The following is a 22,145-nucleotide window of genomic DNA, read 5'->3' on the forward strand; positions in this document are numbered from 1 at the left end:
GTCTCTCAAGAATAAATAAAGGTTAGAATAATGTCCAAGCTACATCTAAAGAATGTGGACAATTATTAGCCTGTCACTCAAAGCAGATATGAGTTTCTTCTTTAGCCAGATGATTTTTACAGAACCTTTGACTTTCACTTTTTTATAACAATAGTGACTTTCAAAGGTGAGATTTAACCGAAGCCAATTCAATAAGGGATTTGAATGGTTTCGTAATGATAAGAAGATTTGGCACTGAACTCAGATTTAATAAATTGCTATCAAACATCAACCCTAATTGTAAATCCTAAAAACAATTAACAGATTCTAAGCTGCCTGAGGTAAGAAATCCACAAGTGAAAACAGAATTTACTAAAGCATGATGCAAGCTTGTCCTTCACTGGTTCCCAATGATTAAATACATATTAAAAAAGGTCATCAAACTGTTTGCTCCTGCGCTATGTGGATACTGTAGATTGAATGTAAAGTGGCCCTTTAAAAAAAAAAACATTTTTGTGCTATTAAGTGTTCATCATTTACCACCCTTGTGGAGCAGATTGCCCAGGATCTGTTCACCTGGTGTAGACTGTAGGTATGAGATGCTTGGAAGAGTGGCCTAATTTATGTGGCACAGTGAAAGAATATATGAGCATAACACAAGTACAAGTACCCTAAAGTCCGGGTCGCGGTCCGGGAGGACAGTGTGAGCACGCTCTAACAGTAAGACTGGCAAACGAATGAAAACACGTGTAGCCTGTTTAAGTCCCCTGAACTGATGTTGAATGTAGCGTTGTTGTAGGGTTGTTGATCTGACACAAAACAACATAATGGTTCAAACTCAAGTCTAGGTAATACTTATCATTACATAAAACATTTTGTCACTATTAATGTCAGAATGCAACCAATATAAACATAATGCTTACAATCATAAGTCAACTAATAAAGCTTTACATTTTTATAGTGTTTGCCTTCTCTTTGAGGAGCAGGTAAGACATGCTTTTTCGACTGCATAACCTACACTCATCAGTTTTTAAATGTTAATGAATTTCAATTACATGACTGGGCAATAGATGTAATGACTGATATTCTCATTTTTGTGCAACGACTGACATTTGGATATTGAAAGCTGTCCATTTCCAAGAATGTCCCCAGTAAGTGTGAAAAAAATAATGAGCCGTTGAGGAGAAGCAAGAGACGAGGCAGATAAATAAATATCACCTGCCTGGAGGAAAGGCAAGAGAAGTCAATCATATCTGATCATCAAAGGCTGGCATCAATCAAGTCACATCGGGAAAAAAATAGCAAAAAGTCTCAACATCATCATTATGAGAGACCTTTTATAATTAACACCTAATTAATTGATGTATCTTTACTGATACCTAACTAACTTCTCAGCCTGTTCACGTAATAAGCTTCAAAGCTTTAACATTCTATTTTATTATGCTGATAAAATAAAAAAAGACACATTGTCAATCAGCGATGTTGTGACAGGTACAATTACAAGACATAAAAAAAAATTAAATCATTTTCTTTTCTAGAAGTAAATTATTTAACTGATTAGTTTTTATTGTATTTTAATTATTTTTGAGTTTTAGCTAATGGCTACATTTGCACAATTCAATGTAGAGATGCTCCAAAGTACTGATGAAAGTCAAACAGGGACTAATGTGACCGTCAATCAAATAAAGATATATCATACATCGCTCAAACCTGTTATTTTGTTTAAATGCATACAGTCATGGTACCTGTTTCATGTAGGCATAACACATGGTTTCTGCTACACGTTTCCCCTCATCGTAGCATGCACGAGGACCAATTGGATTCACGTGCCCCCAGTACTCCTCATTTTGTGGATGTACCTCTGGATCTGGAACACAAATATTAAATACAATTATTTCAGACACATTTTGCAGAGCACGTGTTCCCATCTTACAGATTGACACAAGCGTATGAACATATTCACTGAGTGTCTGTGCAGAAATGTATGCTGTGTTTTAGCCTCAACTGATTGGGTCAGAATGAATGACTAACCTACTGTACAATTGGTTTTCATGATAAAGCTAATGACATTGTGATTGCCTACTAAAAATATATCAGTTAGTGTTTCAGATGAGTACGAGCACAGATTCTAATCTGTGGCCATAAATGCTGCTCTAACGGCTGACCATAATCGTTGTGCTGCTGAATTGAGTCCTTTGATCACATCATCAGTTCATACTTGTGCAGCTGTCTTTGGCCAACTACAATAAAACAAATATTAAAAGCGATCACCACCAGAATCATATTTGGCAGACAGATGGCCTTCTACAATTATTAACAAATATAGTGGAAACAAAAACAAAGTCGAAACAAAAAAAGAATCCATGGGGTCGTAATAATAAAAAATATTTTGAGATGTGGTTGTTGCAGTTACTACACATTCAGCAAGCGTGTTGCCTAAAGATGTCCATAAAGTAACTGGAAAGCAAAACCGGCACCAGAATATTGAAATATGTGGGGGAGGCATTGTCTTTACCTCCATAAACCTCAGATGTAGAAGCCAGGAGAAGTCTGGCGCCCACACGTTTGGCCAAACCTTGGAGACAACAACACAAAGAGAACAGCTGAAACAGGGTGCTCCGTACATCTTCCAGGAGCAAGCAGCTGAATCATGTTCCTCTCAGCTTAAGGATAGCTAAGAGAAAAAAGGAACTGGAACACACTGATTGATTTGTAGCGTTTTAAGTCAATGTATTTGCCTTGAACACAGTGAGAACAGTCTTTTAAGTCTAAAAAGTTCATGTTTATATGCATACAGTGCTTTGACAATACTTAATCTGAAGTAAGTGATTCACAGGAGACGTCTAAAATGCCACAAAAATACACCATTGTTAGAGAAAGGAACGATTATCTGCCCTTCTCCCGAATAATCTTCTCATCAGTCTCATTTTATTATTAAACAAAGGATTCTGCTGCCTAGTTTTGAACGGTCTGAGAGCTCCCAGACAACATAATAATAACTAGATGCAAGGCTTTTGACTCTCATTTAAAGTGTTAAGTGTTTTGGTGGCTAGACTGTAAGCAGTGGCCATGGAGTTGAAAATGTAATGAGGGAGAATATTCATATCCGAGTTTTGTTTGCTTCTTTTGCTCCAGACTAAAAGGGGAAGAATAACGATTAACAAAAAAAACACATTTTCGAAGGCCTAAATAAAAAAAATTGAAGGATATCCTCAAGTATGAAGTGAAGATTTTCGGGCCGTACTGAATAGTTTGAGGCTCTGACGCTTCCTTCATAACGTTGACATTCAAATTCTAAATCAAAATTCAAATACTGCACAGCTTTTCATTCTGTTTAAACCCAGTATATCTGCAAAGCTGCAGATAAAGATCAGGCTACATGATATCATTAGTATTCTACTTTTGTAGAAATAGACCTTAGCACTTGCTACCTGGGATTGTTTCCAACTTGTATGATCAAAACATTTTTAAATAACTCCATGGTGGTGTGTTCTTTAGAAGAAGAAGAAGAAGAAGAAGAAGCAAAAGAAGAAGAAGAAGAATTCCTTTATTTGTCCCGCAATGGGGAAATTAAATTTTCACTCTATTACTCATTTTCATGTTACACACACACAGGCCCAAAATACATACACATTCACAGACAGGACCTATATATATGCAATTAATGGAGAGATGTTAGAGCGAGGGGGCTGCCAGTGACCGGCGCCCCGAGCAGTTGGGGGTTCGGTGCCTTGCTCAACAGCACCTCGGCAGTGCCCAGGAGATGAACTGGCACCTCTCCAGCCACCAGTCCACGCTCCATTCATGGTCCTGAGCTACTGCCGCCCCAATATATTATAAGATAGCTAGCTATCTTAAAATTATATTAAAATAAATCAAATCGCCTTGCTTATAGTATGGCAATAAAAAAGTGTAATATATTTAATCATAGCCCCTCTATTGTAATCATAAAAACTCTTGCCCATACACAGCCCTAACTTCAATCAACATTTACTGTGTTTAGGCTTGAAAAAATAACATTTTCGCTGCAGCCAAAAATAGTATTTGCTCTCCCTCTCGCGTGCACAAAAAAGGCACGCACCTGTATAAATGGGACATTCTGTATGTCCCTACAGAAGGTTGCATTATAAATGATAAATGACAAGTGTATTACAGTGCTCTTAAGGGAATGTAACAGGAAGCACATTTAATATGATGGTACAGACTATACAGACTTTGAAGTATTAAGAAAATGTCACTCGAAAAAGTATAGAAGCCTTGTTTTTGACAGGCTTATATGAAGGCATATAAAAGGAAGGGTGCACTTAAGGTACTCACCAAGCATGTTGAGAGTGCCAATGGTGTTGGTCTTAAGTGTTTTGATGGGATTGTACATGTAGTTCGGAGGAGATGCTGGCGACGCCAGGTGATAGATCTGGTCCACTGTAAAGAGTAGGAGAAACATAAAACATCTCACCTTAAAGATGCACGACTGCTTCAGCAAAATGTAAAATCTTTTTTTTTCGGAGCAAAATAAATTGTATCTAAACATGAATGCATTCCATAGAACAGAAATTACAACCATTTCCCCTGGTAGACATGTGACTAACACAGAAAATGTGTACACTTGCTACTTTATAGTTAGTGAGCAAATCCAAATTTCAGACCACATTTCGCTCACATAAAACTAATCATATACAGTATTTGAAAGAATGTTATGTGCAAATGGCTTAGGTCTGGCAATATTGACCAAGGAAATGAATTTTGTGCTCTACAAAGAGGTCCAATTGCCTTATACGTCTTAAATAAGTCTTTCTTACACATTTATCTCTGTCCCATTCTGTGGCACTCTTCATCATCTTCCCATTTTCTAAAACACCCCTTTCCTTTCTTCTCTTTTCAAAGTGAATGTCGTCATTTGTTGATGGCTTAACCTCTTGATCCATAACTCAAAGCATTTTTTCGCTTCCAGTTTGTTCCATTTTCTCTTTCCGCATGTCTGTATTCATTGGAATACTTAATTCCCTTACAATACACATTGGTGCCAGAATTTCACACAATAGCCAGCAGCAGGAAGTCTCCCTTTCGGGTTGTTTTGAAGTGAATTCTATTTTATTTTTAACCAAATCCAAGGACATAACACTGAGGACAGTAATGAAACATCATGCGGTGGCAGAGTTGGCGAGACTTCTTCTACTTCTTCAATTAATCAAACTGAAAACCTCACAAAATATAATCTTTCTGTTCTTTAACATTTACAAAATAACATCAATGACTGCCATATGGCACTCTTTTATGATAGTAGGGAGGAACATTATTAACAACCACAGGGTTTAGCGGTATATTATGCTGTTCTGTTAACTTTATTCATGGACTTTTAGAGCTTTTCTTGTGCTGCCTGAATAACTATGACATAAAGCTGTTCTTGTCTTGCCTTCAGCTAGTCTGTAAGTTGTTATGCTGAATGCAGTATTTCATAACTAATGAATAAAATATAAATAAATGTTTGTATTTATTTATTCTTTTAATTTATTTATTTATTTATTTGCAGTGTTTCCGACAGACCAGGTAGCAATGTGCCGTGCAGGGCTGTTTGGAGACCTTTATGGGGCAAGGGCTCTGACCTCTCCCCTGTGCAGACCGACAACAGACTACGATAGATAGCATGGTGACATTCAGCCAAAAGAAGAAGTAACTTCTTTCACTTTCAAAAGACAAAACTGAGTTGGAATCTCCGATAAAACAGGCCATCTTTGCACCGCTGTCTAATGAGAATGTCAACAGGGTCAAAAGTAGATAGCGGCATTTAATAATTATCGTGCTGAAAATAACAAATACCTCGGAACTAATCTGTGGAGCTCGGTTCTAGTCAACCTCTAGTCTAGTCAGTACAAACTCATGGAAAATAAATTCAGCAGTACTCTGCTCTGACTCTGCATTCTTTGTTTTCAGAATTGTTTTGTAGGGCTGTCATTACAAACACTATACAAATCTACACATGATCATATATTGAGCTATATTCATACAAATGAAGATGTGACCCACTAGTACAGAAAGACAATAAGATACACACATGGGTAATCTATAATGGGAAAGATAGTCTCACCGAATGTACAGTTGGGCTAAACCGCCAGATGTCAGGACCCATTCCACTATCGGTTCAGTTTAGCAGTTTAAAGAAATACAAACAAGCCAGAGCATTTTTCCCCTACCCCAGAATGATCAGCCGATGTACCCAGACCATACTCCTGCAGTGAGACAGCACTGTGGATAAAGGTCTCTGGCTATGCAAGACTATGGGAGAGACATCTACAACATGCTCTCTTCACCAAAGCAATATAAGAAATACTGAAGACTTTGAGGGTATGTCTTCACGATCAAAACCAATTTATAATTCCCCCATCGTTCTTAAAAGATATTTCATTCACACAGCCTGGTCTTAAGAATGAAACTGACTCAAAAAACTGCAGTACACATGCCAGGCTTATACGTGGTGCTGTAAGAAGAAGAGACACTGTATGCAGTGTTGCCAATTAGGCGACTTTCTCACTAAATCTGGAAACTTTCTAAGCGACTAGGGACAAATCTAACAACTGCACGTATCACTCTGCAGTAAGGGCACACTCAAACTTAGCCCAGATGATCCGTGATTTGGCGGGATTGTGCCCCCTTCCTCTTCCCCCGCAGCCCAGGCCCATTTGCACCAACATTACTTGAAATGATCCGAGCCCCGGGCTGATTCCTTCTTGCTTATAGACGTCATCACCCTTTTTTTGTTGTCCAACTGCTTTTGAATATTTTCATCTAATCAAATCTGCAAACCCTTCTGCGGCATCTTTTTAAGTGTCCGTCGCTGGGAACAGTATATAGTATATAAATAGACATCAGGAGCTTGTGCTCGAGCAAGTGCACATGCTTGTGCTCGTAAGAGTGTGTATCCTTGCTTTACTTAACATTAGCAGATTAGCTGTCCAGATGATAACACAAAGGCCGCATTTTGAAACTGAAAAAGACATCTGCAAAAGGGATGAGGATTTCCAAACAAAAGCTCACAAACTCTTTGATCAGTTTCTTAAAAGAGGGTATCCACAAGATGCTTAACTAACGTTGTTTCACACTCTCACTCACCCCGAATATAGAGAGGTTCTACAACATGATGACTGACGTTCAATCAAGCCCTAGATAATTCCCTAGGTGCATCTACAATATAGAGTAATGCACATTTAGGGTGATTCTTCATACATGCCTCATTTTGCACTGAGGAAAGTCAAACATGGTCTGATGCATCTGCACTTTTGCCCAATTTTTCACTCTCAGTACAGTCCAGAAACATTTGAAATCCAGAATCAAGTCTCTCGTCTTTTTTGTTCTGTGTGCAAGTCCTCCATTGCTTCGCTCTTTTCCCTGACTACCACACCAGAAAAGAAGTCAAACAAAACACATTTTAAAGTTTTAAGGTGCTGCTCAACCCTTGCAAACCACAGATATGTGACGTGTGTTTTGTGAAAACACGAACATGCTGATACACATTTGATAGCACTGCCCAGATGTGCCGATAAGTGGGACGGCAACTGGAGCTAAACTCCTTATCACTGCTGCTTTCAAGCAGCCTTTAGATGCAAAAGCAGAATGGGATAAAAACAATCACTGAAGCAATTTACTTTGGCATATAGCACTGTACTGAACTTGCATTGAGCTGTGACTCCTGTGTGCTGTCAGACCACTAAAGTTTTCTGTTGCTCATCTTTATTATGTTAATACAGTAAGCAACACATTTCATGACCTGTGTGACCTGAGCGGCATTTACTGAATTACTTTTAATGACTGCATTAGAAAACATTGTTCAAAAGCAGAGGAGGTGCATTTGCCTGTCAAAGGGAGAGTAAAGGTGAATTTTTTTTTGCTGAAGTAGGATGATGAGGAAACACTATGGAATCAATGGAGAGATAATTGAGATGAAGATAAACGATAGCTGAATGGAGTCTAAGGGTAATCATGGACTTTAATGAGTGGAATACTAAAGGCTTTGTGCAGTAATTTGATTTCTCTAGCATACTGTATGTGAGAAAGGCTACTTAGACCTTGGGGTCTGACAAAAACACTATACTAAACTTGATAATAAGTAGTAGTAGAAGTAGTGTGTAATATAATGAAATCTAATAACACAACTACAAGGCCAAATCAACATCTCTGTGAGACAATCTCAACAAATGCTGAAAATTGTATCTTTTTTAAAATCTTTTTTAAAGTAGGATTTATTGTGGTACCGTTGTATAGTACTGTACAGTGTTGTGCTCCACTAGTGTGCCTACACTATGCTACCTCAATAAACCAAAGTGACGTGAGAGGCACACTGAGGCAAACCTAAAAAAAAGAGCTCTTTGTTTTGATAGGGCACTGTAAGCTTAGCTCAGCCCAAGACTATTGCGATTGGTCTAAAGCAGGGCTGCCCAACCCCGCTCCTGGAGAGCCACTGTCCTGCATGTTTTAGGTTTCTCTTTGCTCCAACACACCTGAATCTAATGATGTGCTCGTTATCAAGCAGCTGAAGTGTGTCACAGGTTTGAAAATCGTTAGACTCAAGTGTGTTAGAGCAGGGAGAAACCTAAAACACGCTGGACGGCAGCCCTCCAGGAGCAGGATTGGGCAGCCTTGGTCTAAAGAAATACAAAAAAGCCAGAGCTTTTTTTTCTTTTTCCTACCATCACATAATGACAAGCCGGTGTAGCCAGACCATACTAGCTTTCACTACTTAATTTCTGAGAAAGGCTGAAATTTCACAAGAGGGTTTTCAGTCCAAATTATAAGATAAATGGATAAATACCACTGTGATAATAAGTAACAAAACTTGAACATCAACATTTTGTGTTATTTGGGTGTTTTGTGGTTAGCAGCAACCATTACTGGCATAGATCTGTAATATTTGGTGCTTAACTAACATTGTTTTACACTCTCACTCACCCTCAATATAGAGAGGTTCCACAACATCATGATTGATGAGCTCAAAGTTTTCGTGGCCAATCCAGTGCTCCACATTCCGTTTCCTTCCTGTGAAGAAGTTGTCTACAACAGTAACCTCATGGCCATCCATCATCAGCTTATCAGTCAGGTGGGAACCCACGAAACCAGCCCCACCAGTGATCTAATGGAAGATACACACACACAATAGTATCAGTAAAGTACAGTAAGTTCTTACATGGGTTAAAAGAGCAATGAAACACTGACTTGTAGCCTATTCCACAGACAATGGAATAAGTGGGGTGGGGACAGGACACTACACTTCACTGGACTAATTCAATTCAATAAATTTGCTCCCCAGCAGGGTTCCAGACTGGAAATTTTAGGGGCACAACCAGAAACTTTAGAAGCTCAACCAGAAATTTTAGGGGCACACAGAGTAAATCAATAATAGATGCAGAAATTACGATGTGCTGTTTCAAATTCAGTGTCTGTATTTTTATTGTGCAATTTTTAAGATGTAACAAAGAAGGTAAAACAACTGCACCAATAATAATAAAAAATCTATAACGAGTCTGGTCATCGGACAGTTTCTAGGTTCTTCTAACTTCTGTTTAGCAATATTGTGTTCACAGATCAGAGCTTAACTTGGTGCGTACATTATCATTATTCCTGATAGGAATGATAGCCAAAACTACAAAAAGGCAAGGAGTCGACAGCGATTGTAGTGGCTCTGTGAGGCTGTACTGAGACACAGTGGTGCTTTGTGCTATAATGCTAATGTCTACATGCTAACATGATTTCAGCAGGTAACGTTTATAATGCTCACCATCTAACACGCTAGTGTGATAACATTTGCTAAATAAAAACGGATTTTAAGATGTAGGACACAAGAACACAGTTTACATTTTCATTTTAAGAAACACCAAACAAATACAATAAACGTTTTTCCAGCAAAATAAATAAACACAAAAACACCCCCTCCCACCCTCAGTCCACAGATTATTGAATAGGACAATAAAGGTTTCCAGTATTTGCTGATTAGCACTAAACACAAAGCACAGCTGAGGTGGATGGGAATATCAATAGCAGCAGTATATTTAGCCATAAATTAAAGGTGAAAATAAAAATAATAACCTGCACTTGGTAGAAGAAGGAAAGTCTGGTGATCACCCTGACTAACTATTAACATGTATCTAAATAGGGAGCATATCCATACCATATTTCCCGGCAATCCATCTAATAGTTATTGATACATTTTTCTCAAACCAAAAAAGGAAAGTCAGGGGTTCACCAAAGTCAGTAGGATTCATCATCCTGGAAGTATGAATGTCTGTGCAAACATTTGTACAGATCCATCGAGTAAATGCCACGATATTTAAATCCGGCATCCATATAGCCACATTGCTAAAACATAAGTTTACCAGATTTACCTTTTAAATTTCCTTTTTAAACAGCTCAAAGACCCCTTGAGGACTTTCTTTCCCGCAAATCAAATTCATATTTAAAAGGTTTAATTTAGAGTTTAGGGGGGATGAGAGCTAAGGTTGGAGTTCCAATCTGCATTTGCCTGGGACCAAATTGCTGCCAATGTGGCTCAACTTACAGATGTCCTTAGTATAATAATTATTTTTGAAAAAATTATAAATAATCATAAACTTTATTTATATAGCACTTTTCTTAAGATAATATGCAGAAACCACAAGAAATCATTGAAAATTACAATAAAAGCATTCAATTGTCGTTTGATAAAAAAATCACATACCAAAATTCTCTTCCGATCCTTTTCTGACAGGAATTTCACAGGTGGATATTTCTGAGAAAAACTAGAGTGAATGCAGAGAAAGAAAACTCCATGAGAAGGAAGCAGAATAATATCTATTAGCTAATAATAATAATTGCATGGGCTTTCAATAGATTTCTCTGAAAGCTCTGCTCTCGGCACGTTCTACATATCCTATAATCCTGTGGTAAATTGCAGGCTTACAACAAGCAGCACACATTAGCGACAAGGGCAATGTAAGCCACCTACACGTGTTGCTTTATACATCATATCTTTCTAATTAGCATTTAAGGCATGAATAGTGACACAAATAGAATGTATGTGCTATCAGTAGCTGGAAAATGCAACAGTCAAAGGCTTCATCTACAGATGTAAAGCAATATGCAATATCTGGTAAGTGTCAATGGACAGCTGTGCAAATCAGCACAGCTTACTGCTCTCCCATGGACTTCAAACTGGAACCTAGCTCTGATGTAGGTTTAAAGACTCATTCCATGGCATTTAGATCTTGTAGGCACACTCAGGGTGTTCTAGTTTAGCTTTGAATGAAAATTATATTTTTGGGATAATAATTATAATTAATAATTGAGCACTGAGTTGTTATGGCAATAAAGAAAATGTGCTTATATTGACAGCGGCTCAGTAGCTCATTCCTTGGGAATCGCAGGGTTGCCAGTTCAACACACCACTTACTTCCTTTGAGTGGGTGTAAGTGTGAAAATGTTTTTTTTTTAATAAGGAAACACACCTTTGTTCCAGATCACGAATCTTCTCTCTCAGCGGAGCAACGGCCTAAAGTGAGTTGAGAAGTGAGAGATATATGAGGTGAGAGTACAAGTCATTGCTTAGTTAAGATTAAATTGATTCTACAGTGTGCCTCAAAGGCCATGTTAGCACAGGCACATGTTAATGTAAATGTAAGGCCGAGTTCATGTCATAGTGGTGTTAATTTATTAATGTGCCCCTTCCTTGTGTCCTTGTGCTTAAACTTCGGGGAATCTATAACAAAGCCCAGTGTGCATCAGGAACCAAAACACACACACACACACATTTCAACATTTTTCTCAGGACTATTGTGTGCAACTTTCAGTTCATCTAATAGTCATTAGCATGCAAACAGACTATCACTGAACTCATAAAGTAAAAATTTCAGGGATAATTCACTAAGAATGTATAACTGAAGGGTGTACTTAATATACCCTGTGTGTGTTCATTTGTATATAAATGAGAATATATGTCTTTTTTATTTCTAACCTTAAATTAAGTTGCAAATCTCTTTTCGATGAAGTGGTGCAGTTTTTTTCAATATTAAGTTGTTCCAAAAATCCCAATTCAGGAGCATTTATTTTGTTCTCACCAAAGATTAAAAAAAAGACAAACTGTGACATTGTGCCTTGTCAATTTTGGGTTAGCAGTGTGAAGATCAAATATCTAAAAAGATGAGATAGTTAGACTACAAAACACACAGGGGCTAGATAGATAGGATAAAATGTCAGAAAATGGTGAAAAATGTCAATCTGCCCAAGATGATGTTATCAAATGTCTTGTTTTGTCCACAAAAACCAGAAAATATAATAGAAACTAGAATAAGAGAATTTTGACTTTTTTGTCGTTAAAAAATAATCAAACCGATGAATCGATTTTCAAAGTGGTTATCACAGCAGAGCTCCCTGGACCTGTAAAGGAAAATGTGACTATGACAAGAAAGGACAAACTCACTTCATCAATTCTCTGCTCAATCTTCATTTCTCCATGTTCTTGTATTGATCTACGATGAGAGAAATTAAAACGACAAGGCGAGGGTGGATAAGATGATGGCAGCAATCATCACAAAATCACTTGGTTATGCATTATTCGCTTGATTCTCTGGACCTTTCTTTTCCATTTCTGTGTGTGGCTGCTGGCACACCGCCCTGATTGGCAGGGTGTTTACCTATGCTAATTGGGATAATCTAGCATGCACTTTGAATTTTACGAGGAAATTGTGATTCATCGTTATAACAGAGGTACGAACAATTCAGCGGTTTAAGAACACGTCATGAATCCGATGTAGACTTGTAGGACTTTTCTTAAGAAAGAATTTAAGAAAACACTTAGGAAATTAATAGGTGAATGACACAACGCAACACATCCATGCATCCATTAACAGTGAGATATATAATGGAAATATACTCACAGGACATATAACATCATCACAATATCTATATATGTATATCTTAATGTAATGATTCTGATCTTAATGATTCATGATCTTAATGATTTTTGGATTCGTTTTTACTGTTGGCAATAAAACACACTGTTTGCAGATAAAACACACCAGGAATGCGTCATTTTTGGCTGATTAAATACCTGGGCACGTGTTTGCATAACGGTGCTGACGTAAGGTATATGTATGGAACAGTTTAATTACTGTAAACTGTAAGTCCACTATGAAAATCAAGCGCTCAGGAGAGGATGGGTTTGGTTCAACTGTAAAATGATGACAACAATGCTCTCAATAGATGAGCATCAAATGGCTCTTTAATGTTGGAGAATATCCATAACTGTAAAATCCTGATTGTCCACAGGAAGCATTTGTCATGAGGAAGAATAATTGTCATGCACCACACGCTCTTGTCAGGAATGATCAATAAAACGGGTCAAACTGCACAACATAAAAGGAGTAGAATGGCTCATGGTGATAAAGATCAAATCACACTCATCATGTTCAGTCAATAATATCATTCGACTGCCAACTCACAAAATATGACTTGAGAGGACAGAGTTGGACACAATTTCAAAATTTCCATAACCTTTCATACCATGCAACACAAACAGAACTTATACTGTAATCTAAATATTATATCGAAATATACAGCAACCATTTTTAATCTCAAATAGTTGGTTATGTTCAAATTCACAAGCATGCACATCTGGTTTCAAGCATGAAGGGAAATAGAATGAAGTAGGACACTTTCCAGGGATACTAACAGGAATCTATGGAAATTAATTGGAATAAAATGGAAATATAGTCCTAATCCACTATATCAAATACACTGACCAATCACATTTTAGGTGGGTTTGGTTGCATGCAGGTAAACAGCCCGTGTGGAGAATGTAATTAAATCAATCAATGTGCATACTACCATAAGATCTTGTTTTGTTTTTTTGACAATATATTCACAATTGAAAAGGCATGCTTGTAATATTGAAATTGTGCAAAAAAACTCTACCTTTTGCAACCCAGATCATTCAGACTGTCACATGATATATAGAGAGAAATTAATGACTGTACCTCATGTTGGTATAGGTTCCCCAGACAGCTGGAAGAGAGAAAGAGGGAAAAAAATGGCAGCATACTGAATGCAAATGGAATATATAATGCAGTGTCACATTCAACAATACCAGTTTGTCTAACAAAGCCAAAGAGCAAGACTGCCAAAGAGAGACATGTGAGGAAAAGAGGAACCAGCAGTTTTCTTTTATTATTTCAGCTTCTGCAAATTATTGATCTGTTAATAATACATTTTTCCAGAATGATCCATTAAAAAAAAATTGAATTACTATTAAAATCCAAATTATTAACAGACATCATGTCCCTCATATCTATTGCCTCTAACCTTCCAAGTTTATTCAATTTGATCTGCACAATAAACATCAGATCAATAAAACTGGAGCATTCATTGGTCTTACCTTCATGTGGTCTTTTTTCTTGATTAATCGATTATCAAAATAGTTGGGGATTAATTTAATAGTATCCATCTTTAGGCTAATCGTTGCAGCTCTAGTTTATGACTTGACAGAATCACTTAGTTCTCCAAGTCTTGCAAGGTACATTGTGTGTATTTCTACTCCACTACATTTGAGAGGAAATAATGAAATGCAACCATTGAGAACAGTTGTGACTCCATGAAATGTACTTGGTAACTTCAGTTACTAACTTACTAGAAAAAAGTCAGGAAATTAAAAACCATATTGTTTAGATTAAGCTACACATGAGTGTAGTAGTAGTAGTAGTAGTGTTTTTCTTCTTTCAGTACATTTTGATGCTAATACTTTTACTTAAGTAACATTCTGAATGCAGGACTCTCACTTGTATTTCTACAGTGTGGTATTACTACTGCTACCTAAGTAAAGCCTCTGAGTACTTCTTCTTTAACCAGTGGTGTACTTACAGGCAATGTAGGCGATCAAAGCGAAGGCAAAAAGCAGCTTCATCATTCTTCTGTTTAATCCTGATATCAGCCAGATGACCCGCTTCATCATCCGCTCAATTCAACGGGACCAGGAACCCAAACACGTTTAGGTCCAGCTATAGCATTTTGTATTACAATTGTGACATTTGTGTCCTCGCAGATTGGTCGCCGGGGTGCTCCTTGTTAACTGGGCAGCCTGTCAATGACTTTGGTGCTCCTAATTAATATGGAAATGGAAATTATAGCTTGACAGGAAAAGGACGCTAGCTGCTCCTGCTACGTCAACACCAAGCAGGAGCAGTTTACGTGGCTAGCGGAGTTAAGTGTTACACACAGGTAGCAAACAGTACCAGGTGGCAAAGCTACTGTGTAGTGTCAACACTCACTGCTACATATGCACTTATTTACCAGCGGCATTTGTCCCTCGGCTAAACAAACTGTTAGAATATCTGCAACAAATCATTTCTTGCGCAAATATACGTTTACAAACAGCGCTAACGATAACAAAACAACACTGTGACGCCAAAGGGTTAGTTAGCCGTTAGCACCGCATTAGCAATTCGAGCTAAACTGACAGCGTATTTTTCTTCCGTTCATAGCCACCGCCACTTAAACAAACAACAGAGCCTGCCTCACATCTGTATATTATAAGTAACGTTACCGGGGAAATGAGAAGCGGCTCATTTTTAACGGCGCACACATGCCGGAGTTTGGTCCTTTCAGTTGGGCCGAAGAGCAGTTCAGCGATTATTCATTGCTCGATTAGGCAGCCTGACTGACCGACTGCGCGTGACGCTTATTTGACTTTCCCTTTAATAAATATAGTTGTTTTATTCAATAAAAACGAATAATAGATGTAGAGAATTAATACAAAGATGCACAATAAGTATACCTGCTTCTATATTTTTCCGGAATAATCAGTACTTTGATATAGTACAGGAACAAACGTGGTTATTACCCAGGAAGTCTTTTTTTTTTAATCTCAAATAAGGTGAGAGAGGTGTCTCTGAAATTATTGCACAGATGTTATACTGTTAATTCTGTTATTGTAAGATGTAAATGTTGGTCCGCTCTGCTCCCTTTGTCACATCACAGATGAAACAACACAACATCTTTTTGGGGAACGCTCAGTCCAAAGGTGACTGGGTTGGGAACCGGAGGGTTGCTGGTTCGAGTCCCTGTGTGGACCATGAATGGAGTGTGGACTGGTGGCTGGAGAGGTGCCAGTTCATCTCCTGGACACTGCCGAGGTGCTGTTGAGCAAGGCACCGAACCCCCAACTGCTCGAGGCACCGGTCACTGGCAGCCCCCTCGCTCTAACATCTCTCCATTGGTTGCATGTATAAAGGTCCTGTATGTGCGTGTGTGTGTATTTCGGGCCTGTGTGTGTGTGTAAAATGAAAAATAATAGAGTTAAAATTGAATTTCCCCATTCGCGGGACTAATAAAGGAATTCTTCTACTTCTTCTTCTCTTTTAGTCAAACACTGTGGCCTGAAATCAACCTCTTTTTAAACAGAAAGTTAGGTATGTATGTTGTTAATATGTTCTAATTATTATCTAAATTCTATGTTTACACCACCAAATTTGCAAAGCAGAAACCTAATTTTATTGTTTTCATTTCTTACTTTAACTCCTACCTGGACACATTAGAGTATTGCACAAACTGCAAAGCCGTGAAAACCACAATCATTTGTAATGAATTTGATCTGTAATGATCTATGTTCTTCAATGTTTTGTTATATGTATGATATATGCACTACCTTGAGCAATATTGTTATTGTTACTATTGTTATATTGTTTCAAGATTGAACAGTAATCACTTTTGCAAGTCTATTTGTGTAAATAGAAAATGAATATGACTAATAAAATAGTCGCATTGTCAGTATACTTTGGAGTTCTGGGTTAAACATTTGAGAACTATTTCAACAGTCTAAGCCATTAATTCAAATTAGAATTCTGTACTATGAAAAACAAAAACAAACCAATACATTTGATTGTAAATGTATTAATTCTACAGGGAAAATGTCACATCCATAAAGCTACATTTTGAAAATCTCGTCCAACCTTTAATCCCTTCAAAATTGAATATTGGAATTATTGTCTATCCAAATAATTAATCATAAGAAAAGTATTTATACAGATGATTACATTTTTTTGTATTATTGTTTTATTTTGTTCTTCATTTTTAATTGTGGATAAAGTACTCTTTCTTCTTAAATTTACTAATGTTATGTCAGCAAAATGTAATATGTTCATTGACATGAAAAATGACTTACCATATTTATATATTTATATATATATATATATATATATATATATTAAGTATGAGCTGAACTGTTATACAAATGTTTGTGTAATATGATGTTTGTGAGAATTTGCCAATAAAGTTGTGAAAAAAATACATAAAAGAATAAATTAAAAATAGTGGGATTGTTTTATTTGTATGAGCTTACTAAGGTTGATGGGATTTATAGGCTATAATAATAATAGATAATAGAACAGTATAATATTGTTTCAAATATTAATCATTCATTTTTTTGAGGCGTAGCCCCCAGGTTGCAGGAGCAATTATTTTTAACACCAACATGATGGCTCATTCATTAATTCACATGAAACTTTCCACTTCATCCTTAAATTTATCTCAAAAATTCAACATCAACACATCCTGAGATACATGGCATTCACTGGACAAGAAGGGGATGAAAAACTAATCTGAAAAGTTTCTATAGCTGTCAGATGTATGAAGTGCAGTAAAAAGTACAATATTTATATCTGAGATGAACTATACTGCTTCATAAAAGGGAAAACAAATACCTTGAATCAGTACCTAATTACAGTACTCAGTACAGTTCAATTCTACCACTTTAAATTAATACACCACATTAATGGTCCTCCACTGTCTATTTGTGCACCTGTCTATATAGTGCAGGAAATGACAAATAAATAAAGACTGACAACAGCCTGTGTAAACATTCTGCCAGTTAACTCCCACTTGGGTACTGATGCATCAGTTGGTGACTTGGCCAAAACAAACAAGTATGTAGCCCTTAGATTTACTGTATTGAGATTGACATGATGTCCAAACATGGCTATAATCTAGCCTACAAAGCACACATGGTGTAAACAGCCAAGTAAATGAACAGATCATTTCATCATTTTCCTCTCTTCAGATCTATTACAGACTCCAGTGCAGGTGAGAATAGTTAAAGATACACCATCCAGAAAAATATGTATGCCCCCTCTTATCTGTAGTTCTGTTTATCAAAGATAACGGATGGCCCTGGGCTTTTGGTGTTTAAAGCAACAAAATAACATTCTGAAAAACTGCAACAGCAACGTGTCTTTCCAGAAATCACGGCCTGGTCATTATAACACCTACAGTAGTTTTAAAGCTCTTTTTCTTTTAGGTTGTCAAAAGAACAGATACTTCAGTACTTTCCAGTACCACATTTCAAAACGATACAAAATCCACATTTATCATTTATCATTGATAGAATCGAAAGTATAGAAGCTGCGTGGCTTTTCTCCGGGTTCTCCGGTTTCCTTCCACAGTCCAAAGACGTGCACGTGTTAGGTTAATTGATGACTCTAAAATTGCCCGTAGGTGTGAATGGTTGTCTGTCTCTGTTCGTCTCTATGTGCCCTGTGATAGACTGGCGTCCTGTCCAGGGTGTATCCCACCTCACGCCCGATGTCAGCTGGGATCGGCTCCAGCCCCCCGCGACACCGACAGGGACAAGCGGTTGAAGATGAATGAATGAATGAATATTCGACCCTGAGGCTGCACAGAGGAAACAAGAGGGAAGAAAATCCACAGTGTTGGTATCAAAGAATGTAGTGTCTCCACTTCTTCTCACTGTACATCCATGGAAAATATACATACACCAGCGTGATAAAACTAGCTAAAATTATGGGATTTTAGATTTTTTTTAAATTTTTGCCCATGTCCTTTCAGCCAAAACATAGGGAGAGGGATTCATGACCTAATACTGTAGCAGCCACCAAGGGGATATCGGGATGATTGCTTCACTTTCAGGGAGCTGTCAAGCTATCCATCTTGGTTTAGGGACTTTTTCTGTACCAGCACTGTGTGCGGTATGTTAATGAAAACCATCCTATTTCGTGTGTCTTGGGCTTTTTTTTCTCTTTTTGATGTGGTATCGAAGGAGGTATCGAGTGTCGCTTAATTGTATTGTATCAAAGTTTAAAATTTGGGTAATGAAACAATATTAATTTGATGTTACCAACACATTTTGCAAAGCACAATAAATCGAGCACCCGGTTGCATCACCTCGGTGCTCAGAGACTAAGATGAGTTTTCTGCTTGCTTAGCCTCTAATTTCTTCACAGCCAATAAGCAGAAAGAGAATGAGAGGCAATTACTCAACCAAGTGACCTATTGCGATGACTGGGTTAAGTATACTGTATATTTATAACATGCAGGCACTTACAGGGGCTATTAGGAGGAGATTTTGATCAACATAGGCTGAAGACAGTCAACAGTTCCACAATCCATTATCTCGCTGTCTCTGAACTACAAGACGTGGCAGATAGTGATATGAGCTCTCACCTGGGGATAATCCATTGATTCATTGAGATGACAGAAAACACAATTATTTTAGTAAACAACTCTGTGATGAAACACAATTTTCCTTTACGTTTTTTAAATTTATTCTAAGACCATGAAACATGCTAGCAAATTGACATCCACTGTAAGACAAAGTCGAATTAAAATTAGACCAAAGCATCAGAGGTTAGATGATCACAGTGTGATTATTACCAGCTGTGACAGCACCACTGGTGTTGTTTTCACATTGGGTGTGCATGTGTGTGCGTGTGTGTGTGTGTGTGTGTGTGTGTGTGTGTGTGTGTGTGTGTGTGTGTGTGTATGTGTGTGTGTGTGTGTGTGTGTGTGTGTGTGTGTGTGTGTGTGTGTGTGTGTGTGTGTGTGTGTATGTGTGTGTGTGTGTGTGTGTGTGTGTGTGTGTGTGTGTGTGTGTGTGTCATCAAGGCAAGATGTGGTTCTGAAGAAACCTACTGTAGTAGAAAGTACCAAAGACGGTTTTAAGTATTTTTCTTGTATGTTTCTGTATGTTTGCCCGTGGACAGATTTTGTAGTAGGTAAAAATATGCAGCTATGCCAGATACAGTCACAAAATGTCACACGTGTGTGATTCGAGCAAGGGGGCTGGAATTAGGGGGTAGGAAATTGAGTTGACGTGTAATGAAATGTGCTATATAAATAAAATTGTCGTTACCATATCAGAACTACAAATTTAAAATTAAATAACACGGGTAAGGGACACATTTAAATTGTTTTATCAAAGATGAGAAAGCATTACATTTTATCTGCCTGTATCTGTTTGTTTTTGACATGCTATGATGGTTGTAATATTGGTTTATAAAATCCTCAGAGATAATTTTACAGAACAACCCATCTGTCAGGGGAGGTGTTTGGTAATGGGCCATCTGACAGCTGTTAATAGTGGGGATTTGCATGAAACAGCCAACACAGAGCGTCTGTTTAGTAATTTGCGTAAGAATGGAAACTGGCAACTAAATACCAGAGCTGTGGGGGACGATGTAGAGGGAAAACACGTTATGACCAAACTAAAAGGCTTTCACGCACCCACTTGGATCTCAGGTACTCAACTGAATGTAATGAAATATCTAAACAATTATTGGATGAATTGCCATGAAGTTTTGCGCCGAAATTTGTTCCCCAGATGACGGATCCTACTAACTTTAGTGATTCTCTCACTTTTCCAGTTATACCACTATGAGGTTGATGTTTTTTGGTTTTAAGTGAAGTGGTTAGCACTGTCGCCTCACAGCGAGAAGGTTCCAGGTTCGCATCCCGGCCCGGGCCTTTCTGTGTGGAGTTTGCATGTTCTCCCCGTGTCTGCGTGGGTTTTCTCCGGGTACTCCGGTTTCCTCCCACAATCCAAAGACGTGCACGTTTGCCCTTAGGTGTGAATGGTTGTCTGTCTCTGTTTGTCTCTATGTGCCCTGCGATAGACTGGCGTCCTGTCCAGGGTGTACCCCGCCTCACGCCCGATGACAGCTGGGATCGGCTCCAACCCCCCCGCGACCCCGACCCCGGGATAAGCGGTTGAAGATGAATGAATGAATGAATGAATGAAATGTCAAAACAACTTTATGATGGATTGTCACTAGATTTTGCAGACATTTATGGTCCCCTCAGGTAAAATTGTAGAAACGTGATCTAGCACCACCATCAGGAAAATGACCAAATATTTACCACAAAATGATCTTTCCATCAGCTCCAGCTGTACTTTTTCATTTATAGTGCTAATTATCAAATCTTAGAATACTGATGCGCCAAACTAAGATGGTGAACGTGGTTTATTTTTATACCTATTAAACATCAACATGTTAGCTTTGTCTTTGTGAGCTTTTTAGCATGCTGATGTTAGCATTTAGCTCAAACCGCTGATGTGTCTACAACAGCTTTACAGAACAGTGTTGCTGAAAAATCTTCGAGTTAAACACATGTAAACATAAATGCAAATGTATTTCACATAAAAACCAAATGTATCTTGTGTATGGAGCTTTGCACAGAGCCTGAATATTAAGAGTATTTTTTTGTTGTTCATGGATCCCAGTGTATATCCTTATTTGTTGCTATTCTATTTATAAAGGCAGATCATTTTTTTCTTAAGGCAGGCGGATGAAAGCTGGCAATTTAACATTTTTCTTTTGATCTTTTGCTCTATATGGCCAAGAGACTGGGTTGCATATGAGACTAAAGTACAGATATACTTTAGTCATATAAGCTCGCTGAAAATCCCCAGTGTATCAGTTGAGTTTTCATGAGGTATGGGTACCTTATTGCATGATATGTTGACATTTACCAACTTTGCATAACCAAGAAAAAAAATCCTATAACTACACCATGCATACTGTATGTCTAAATCATAAATTAGCATAACATAATACAAGATATGTATAATAGGAAAAATCTTGGAAGGTAAAAATAACTTCCTAATCATTTTTGAAACAAAAACGTTTATTTTTTTCAATTTAAATAACCAAATGCATACATAACCTTTACCATAATGGTTTCACTCCTCATCCGTTTGCACAGGAGACATTTTGTCACAGTAGGAGAAGCAGCACAGGTGTACAATAAAATGAATAATGGCTGAATGTATTTAGCCTCTTCAGTTTCAGGGTTCTTTCAGGGTTAAATACACTAATAAACTGTGCTGACCTGCTTAGTATATTATTAATCTTAACAAGGCACCA

General features: G+C 37.7%; 1 protein-coding gene across 2 annotated transcripts in view; it reads right to left on the reverse strand.

Annotated features, from left to right (window-relative positions):
• Positions 1-15,613, reverse strand: part of uxs1 (UDP-glucuronate decarboxylase 1) — a 31,307-nt gene extending 15,694 nt beyond the window's left edge. Inside the window, exons 1-10 of one of the 2 annotated variants that reach the window (XM_083921725.1) lie at positions 15,536-15,613; positions 14,854-15,091; positions 13,974-14,001; positions 12,419-12,467; positions 11,448-11,491; positions 10,682-10,742; positions 8,920-9,100; positions 4,297-4,401; positions 2,495-2,554; positions 1,725-1,846 (exon numbers count right to left, since the gene is read on the reverse strand). In XM_083921725.1, coding sequence (XP_083777851.1) covers positions 1,725-1,846; positions 2,495-2,554; positions 4,297-4,401; positions 8,920-9,100; positions 10,682-10,742; positions 11,448-11,491; positions 12,419-12,467; positions 13,974-14,001; positions 14,854-14,944 — 741 coding nt within the window. In that variant the 5' untranslated portion in view covers positions 14,945-15,091; positions 15,536-15,613. Of the gene's footprint in view, positions 1-1,724; positions 1,847-2,494; positions 2,555-4,296; positions 4,402-8,919; positions 9,101-10,681; positions 10,743-11,447; positions 11,492-12,418; positions 12,468-13,973; positions 14,002-14,853 lie in introns of both variants that reach the window. The other variant, XM_083921724.1, reaches the window with a different exon arrangement.
• Between the last annotated feature and the right edge of the window lie 6,532 nt (positions 15,614-22,145).

The sequence above is a fragment of the Echiichthys vipera genome (assembly GCF_963691815.1).
Source record: "Echiichthys vipera genome assembly, chromosome: 10".
NCBI classification, from domain to species: domain Eukaryota; kingdom Metazoa; phylum Chordata; class Actinopteri; order Perciformes; family Trachinidae; genus Echiichthys; species Echiichthys vipera.